This window comes from Geotrypetes seraphini, chromosome 10 (genome assembly GCF_902459505.1).
Source record: "Geotrypetes seraphini chromosome 10, aGeoSer1.1, whole genome shotgun sequence".
In the NCBI taxonomy this organism is placed as follows: Eukaryota; Metazoa; Chordata; class Amphibia; order Gymnophiona; family Dermophiidae; genus Geotrypetes; species Geotrypetes seraphini.
In genome coordinates, this window is record NC_047093.1 from 37,159,033 (window position 1) to 37,166,621 (window position 7,589).

The following is a 7,589-nucleotide window of genomic DNA, read 5'->3' on the forward strand; positions in this document are numbered from 1 at the left end:
TTGGGGAGAAGTGGAAAGATGCCAGATTAAGGGCTTGGGAGTAGAAAAGAGCAGAAGAAATATTTGGAAGAGACAGGAGACACTGCAACATGATTATTTTTTAAATTGCATTTAAATTAATTTAATAAATTTAAACTAACACGTAGCGTAGGAGTTCTATGAGCATCAGACCAGTTACCGCCACTGCCGGTGCTAAAACCCGTGCTACGCGTTAGAAAAAGGAGGGGGTAAAGTAAGAACAAAATCATCAAAGCACAGAAAAGTATGACAAAGTTTTTTTTCATCACACAACTATATTTTCCACAGGCTTGATTCACCCAAAATATTTTTGGAATCAGGATGGTGACTAATGAGAAGTTCATATAATGAGTCCTCTCCAGATTGGATTATTGCAATTCTATCTACCTCAGCCTAACCAAGAAAAGCCTCCACAGACTTCAGCGGATTCAGAACGCCACAGCTAAGCTTGTTTTCGCGAAAAGCAAATTTGATCACGTCTCACCACTCCTGTCTAAGCTCCATTGGCTCCCAGTAATCCCCAGGATCCACTTCAAATGTGCATGTCTGGCCTACAAGATCCTACATGGCATCCTTCCTGCCGTTATCCCTCTATCCTGGAACTCCCCAACCCCTACTTCCTCCAGATCCTCCCAAATTTTTAAACTATCCTTCCCTTCCATAAAAGGTATTTCCCATGTAGGCAAACTTAGGTCATCCCTCCCCTTTAGAATCACTGAGATCTGGAATAACCTCACCTCCCCTCTCCGAACCTCAAGCTCCCTCCAATTCTTCCGCAAACACCTAAAAACCTGGCTATTCTCAAAACTGTAACACTTCCCCCCTCTTAGGCCTCTCACCTTCCCCCTTTACACCTAACTCTTTAATCTCTCCACTGTAGTTCCTCTCTCATCTTTCTTCCTGTAAACCGTGCCGAGCTCCGCATTCGTGGAGATGGAGCGGTATATAAACCCAAGGTTTAGTTTAGTTTAGTTTAGAGTCAAAATGTTGTGTGATCGTGGCACTGAGGTACCCCCCCTTCAAACCCAGCATGCATCCAAAAAGAGGGAGAAAAAGCCTCAGACTAATGTAACAGTATAGAACCAAAACAGTATAGAACCAAAAGGTACAACTCAAAACTGCTTTTGATACTTTCACTGGCAAAAAAACTCCCTCATAGAACAGCTCAGGTTTAGAAAAGGGCAAAGTCACCGGGAGGCACGTTCAAGGACTTAGTTGACAAAAGACGACTTGAGCTCCAACGCTGTCACGTCTTCTCCAATCTTCCCAACAAGCGACCTTGTTTCACCAATGTTTGGCTCATCAGGGGAACAAACCAATACAGCCTTGAAAAGTGCAGCCATGCTGAGACCAGTGAAAGTATTTAAAGCAGTTTTGATTTATACCTTTTGGTTCTATACTGCTCCATTAGTCTGAAGCTTTTTCTCCCTCTTTTTGGGTGCATGCTGGGTTTGAAGAGGGGGGTATCTCGGTGCCACGATCACACAACATTTTGACTCGTTATATGAACATATGTTGTGCGTCCTCGTATAATTTGTTAACAGACTAATGAGAAGTGCAATACCTGGGTTTTGCTCAAAAGCAAATATTGTGGAAGAAGATATTTAACAAAATTAATATACTCATCACTGCCTGAATATGTTTGCCTTGTTAGTCACTTTGAAACAGTCAATACACTTTTTCATTTCTCAAAAAGAAGCCTGCTTTGGTCTAGCCCAGGAGTAGGCAATTCCGGTCCTCGAGAGCCACAGGCAGGTCAGGTTTTTGTATGAGGTGGATTTGCATGCACTGCCTCCTTGAGAAGCAAATCTATCTCATGCATATTTATTGTGGATTTCCTGAAAAACCTGATCTGCCTGGGGCTTGCGAGGACCAGAATTGCCTGCCCCCCTTCTAGCCTAACCCTAAATTAGTCTATATAACACATACATTTTTAAAATCTGATTTTGAGCATTCTTTTATTTGCACTTAACAGCTTTACTTCCTCTCTTTCAGTTCTTTGTTCTGTCACACGCCTCCTGTATTCATATTTTGCAATTTTGATGCACAAATACAGACTCCTTTATTGTTATGCCACTCACTTTCTCAAATGCTCAGCACACACCTATGGCATTGTGGAACCCTAGGGCTGTATTGATATTAAAAGACACATACAGTACTGCATATTGAATTGGCAAGCAGGACTCATATAAGCACACAGTTGTTTCTCCTTCATACCCTCAATCATACTCAGCCTTCAAAAACAGCTACTTTCTGAGGCAGTGGCCAATTTTATGGGTCTGCTGTGATGCCTATACAGTAAGCAGTGCCCTGTGGTGAGGGCCTTCAAGGGATTCCATGAATCTCCAGCCCTTAGTGTATCAGAACCGTCAAGTCTCCTGCTTTTGCGGGTCATCTCCCACACACCTGCCAGTGGGCTGAGATTTGCCACGGACTTGCCCTTGGGTGCCACAGCAGGAGGAAAGACCTTCATAAAAGATCATTTTCTGCTGCTGTTAATCCCAGCTATGAAGGCCTTTCCCGCTTCCATGGCACCTGGAGGCAACTCTTTTTCCTTCTGGCTGCCAATCAGCTGGGCCAGGGGTGAAGCTATGGGCGGGTCAGGGCGGAGTGATGTGCAGAGTTGGGCAGAGCGATGGGCTAAGCATGGCAAGCTGAGGGCCGACCCTGAATCTCTCACTGAGAGGATTGGGCCCTCTTGGTAGCTCTGCTGAATTTCTTTCTTTCTTTCTCTCTCTCAGTCTTCTTATTTTTGCCCCTTTTATCTTTGACGCAGAACAGGAGCCAATGATCAGATCTGATTTAGTAGCATGGCCACAACTATAGGCTAGGTGAGCTGTTTTGTGCTTTCTCTTTCCCTTTCTTGCTGCTGTGGTGCCTTAATTTTGCTTTAGTGACATGCTGTGGTGTCATGAATCCTAAAGCACTCTAAAGTCTTGCGCGCTTTTGTCCCGTCACCCCTAAAGCCACTGCCACTGCTCCCTGATTGCTCTAAACCTTCATTGCCAAATTCTCATTGAGAAGTGGGAGCTCTGAGCCTTCTGCAATTATCTCCCTCCTACTCCAGCATGCCATGTCACTTTATGCAGGCCAATGGTCCATTTAACGAAAGAGACAAAGGGTCACACATGAAGAAGGAAGGCCTAGGTATAGTATTTCAGCACACATTTTTTTGTTTGTTGGGGGCAGTCAGAGGGGGCAATTTGTGGGGCCAGGGAGGCAGAGAGGAGGAGGGCTGAGAGAGTGGAATGGAAGGAACAGTTCACTAGACTAGGAAGACTAGAATGAGTGGGGGGAAAAAGCAGTTAAGAGAAAGGGGATGGTGAGGGTAGGAACAGAATAGAAAAGGTCAGATTTAAGATTTTGACATCCATAGGCATGAACAGAACCCAGAGAACTTGGGGAGGGGAAGGCGCATGGAGATATGAAAGTTCCCAGATCCTGGAGGGTCAGGAGAGGAGCATACTGGTATACTTCAGTGGCACTCTGGAATTAGCACACACACATAGCTCTGGAGTTTGCAGGCACAAACTCCTCTCTGGCCTGGTTATTTGGCATCTTCAGAATTTGATACTACAGTATAATCTTGTTATAACGGACTTCAAGGGACCTGGAAAAACAGTCCGTTATATCCAGAGTCCGTTATATCCAGAGTTGCATTTTTTTTAAAACTTTATTTGGGTCAACTTGAAACAACGTACAATCAATGAACAACAGTCACTGCACAAACATATTAGCAACATCAATAACAAAACTCAGCAAAACATTGGTATGGCATGAAATGATTGTAAAACCAGAACACTAAAAATGGTCTAAAGCATTATGTCGTACTGTACTGGAAAGAAAAATACTGTCATTTTCATACTATATCACCGGCATACCATGTGCCTTGTAGGCGGAGTCTGCATATCTGTTATAGCCAAACAAAACTACGGCTAAAAGCCGTATGTTTATAAGGGCGCACGGCCGGGACCAGTGGACCTCGTCCCCTATAGGCGAGGTTCCGTTATAAGCGAGTCTGTTATAATGAGATTATACTGTATAGGGTGGGAGAAAGGTAGAGGAAGTAAATAGAAAGCAAAAGAAGGGAGAGAAAGTGAGGGCAGAGAGGGGTGAGATGAAGGGATGGGAGGTAAGAACAGGAGAAGCACAAGGAATGAGGGAAGAGGAAGGCTTTTACACAGTCACCCTAATTCTGTAAGCTTGCGTGCACCATTTAACACTTAGGGCTAGATTCACGAAACTTACTGATGGTCATGCGATCATTTCCCGACCCGATTGTTCCCCGACCCGATTCACTAAACAGCTGTGCGATCAATCTCTGATCCGATTCGCACATGCAAATGAGAGGAAATGGCATGCATAAGTAGGAAGCCCTCGATTCACTAAACAGAAGAAGGAACACCGATTGGGCTTGCCGATCCAAAGTGAAACGACTGCTGAGGGCCTTCTAGCGACACAGGCAGCAAAACTAGACCACCAACTCTCCAATCTACTAATCGTGACCCCAGACTACAAAACTTTCAGAAAAGAAATAAAAACCCCGCTATTCAAGAAATCCATGAAGACTAACTAACACCGTATGAAATATTTCAGTCCTCTGAAGCAACCCGCTCTACTCTGTAACACCTCTGTAATCCACCTTGAACCGTAAGGTAATGGCGGAATAAAAATCACTAATGTAATGTAATAATGCCTCTGCATTGCTCCATGGTGCGACCTCATGTAGAGTATTGCGTTCAATTCTGGTCTCCTTATCTTAAGATATAGTGCTCTGAAACACGTTGCCAGATGTTGCGGTAAGAGCGGATAGTGTAGCTGGTTTTAAGAAGAGTTTGGGCAATTTCCTGGAGGAAAACTCCATAATCTGTTATTGAGAAAGACATGGGGCAAGCTCTGGATCGGTAGCATGGAATGTTGCTACTCCTTGGGATTCTAGAATCTTGCTACTCTTTGTGGATTCTGCATGGAATGTTACTACTATTTGGGGTTCCGGAATCTTGCTTACTCTGAGATAATGGAATGTTGCTTCTCTTTGGGTTTTGGACAGGTCCTAGTGACCTGGATTGGCCACCGTGAGAACGGGCTACTGGGCTTGATGGACCGTCGGTCTGACCCAGTAAGGCTATTTTTATGTTCTTATCTTTATGTGGTAACCCATAGCCGGTTAAGGGTTGAATATCATACTTATCTGACTACGCATTAGCTGGTTCCAGAAACCTGGAAATTCAATGCTGGTGCCTGGACTTGGTCCAGCATTGAACGTCCAGGTTTAACGCCGATAGAGGTCAAGAAAACATTGATCACTATGAGCCCAGATATCATGACATATTATCTTCTTGCTCAGAAGAGTGTCATAGTAATGCCCATCAGTCTACCAGGACAGTTATTGATCACATAGGGCTCCTTTTACGAAGGTGCGTTAGGGCCCTAACGTGCGGAATAGCGTGCGCTAAAATGCCGCATGCGCTAGCCGCTACCGCCTCCTCTTGAGCAGGCGGTAGTTTTTTGGCTAACGCACGCTATAGCGCGCGCGCTAAAAACGCTAGCCCACCTTTGTAAAAGGAGCCCATAGTCAGCCACCTGAAACCCACTTTTATTCCATGAACTGCTCTGCAGGCTTTTTGCTGCTGATTCCTGAGAAAGTATAGATGCGACCCTTTGTTAAATATTTATTTTTATTTCATTCCTTTTTATAACACAAATATATTCTAAGGGAATCCTAAGCAGTATACATCAAGGGGAAATTTATCAATGGGCACTACAGTGTTAGCATGTGCTAAACACTAAAGACACCCACAGGAATATAATGGGCATCTTTAGCATTTAGCATTTGCTAATCCTTATGCTCTAACATGGTTAGTGCCCGTTGATGCATTCCTCACTAAACAGTGCTACTTACATAAAGCATTTCCCTAGATGTTATAACATTTTTAAAAATATTTCCTTATGCATATCCATCCTGGGTGAATTATTTTTCAAAAGGGTAGTTAATAATAAATATATTAATTAATATATTGATTTTTTTTTGTACAATAAAAGAAAAATTTTCCTTATCTGCCTATAGAGTAAGATTCATCACGTGTTCATATATGCCCAGTTTTGCTGAAGCAGTAGTGAAAACACTGAAAAATACTGGCTACTATTAGAGTAGGAAGGAGGGGCTTGCGCCTTCGATGTTCCCTCTAAACTGAGGCCCCGATGCTTAAAAGGTTTCCTTGCCAGTAAGACTCATTAAAGCAGTCTTACTGGCACAGAAACTCTCCTTCCGATGTTCAAAAGTGTACTTCGTGCTGCTACCGATCCTCATAGCAGCCACTGAGAACCCTATAAAAATGCATTGCAAGGAGCTCATTAGTATTCCCACTAAAGGGAACCTCCCCCCCCCCCCCCTTTTTTTTTAAGATTGCAATTTTCTGGCAGCTCTGGAGGTAGCTTTGTCCATGTATTGTGTAATCATATAACACATGCACAACAGCTGCACCCTCCTCAAACCCCTCCCCCCCAAAAAGACTTCCTCCGCCATTCTCCCCCTCTGCCCAGCTGATGGTGGCTCTGGAGCCACATTCAGCTGAGGGTTGGAAGAGGGGAGAGTGGTGGCTGCCAGCTGCCAATTTAGCTCTTTCAGGGCTTCCCCTGCTTGGTCTGAAGCTCCAATTGTATTACCATTGCTATCAATGGACATGTCTTCATATTTCTTATTTTGCTAGTAGAATCCATGGAACTACCGTACATACAATGGCAACAACAAGGACAGCCAATAAAACCAGGAGTATTATAGGGGATCGCCAACATCGTCTTTGGGTTGATTGAGTTGTAGCCGAGCTGTCAGTGTCTTCATTGTCAGTGGGCATTCCTCGATCACTGATAACAAAAATTTGCGATCCACCAACAAAATTGTTTTCTGCAGTTGTAAAATCCAGAGAGCAAGAGGATCGATAGCTAGTAATGTCATGCTGTCCATCGGTGGTTTCGCTTGGTAGCACACCAGAGTTGGGGATAATCAAAGTGTTGCTGGCTCCCACTGCCGGTGAATGCCTTGAACACGTGGGCGAAAAAGGAACTTCCAAAGTCTGGTCGCTTTCCACCGATTCGTTAAGCCAAAGACTCTTCGTAGTGAGGAACGTCACATACCTACAGAGGGGGCAGACAATGTTCTTTTGGATGGGTCCCTCTTCCTTGGTTGTCAACAGATATTTCACCAGACAGTCATGGCAAAAAATATGCCCACAGCTTAATTTTCTCTCCGTTATTCCGATACTGTGAAGCCTTTCATAGCACACAGGGCATTCTTTCAAGGAACTGTCATCGCTATCTTCTTCATCAGGCATTTTTGCTGCTGCTGAGCCAGCTATTGAGTCCTCTCGGTACTGTGAAAACAAACAATGATGTAAGATAAAGTATCCAAACTAATAAATCTTCCATGCAATCAAAAGCACTAAGTAAATCATAATGGGGATGTCTTGTTTAATTGACAGAAATATGTGCACATATGTTGAACATGTGAATTAGCAATTCAAAGCCTTTTTTTGTTTTTGGTGTATTGAATAGTTGTGCTAGATATTAATTTT

General features: G+C 43.7%; 1 protein-coding gene across 1 annotated transcript; it reads right to left on the reverse strand.

Annotated features, from left to right (window-relative positions):
* Positions 1-6,631: 6,631 nt before the first annotated feature.
* On the reverse strand, positions 6,632-7,349 carry RNF222 (ring finger protein 222). The gene has a single exon (XM_033961000.1). The coding sequence runs from the start codon at positions 7,347-7,349 to the stop codon at positions 6,717-6,719; it is 633 nt and encodes a 210-aa protein (XP_033816891.1). The 3' UTR covers positions 6,632-6,716.
* Positions 7,350-7,589: the final 240 nt, after the last annotated feature.

Excerpts from the sequence above, each read along its gene's own strand:
- RNF222 (XM_033961000.1), bottom strand. The coding sequence starts at position 7,349 with ATGCCTGATGAAGAAGATAGCGATGACAGTTCCTTGAAAGAATGCCCT.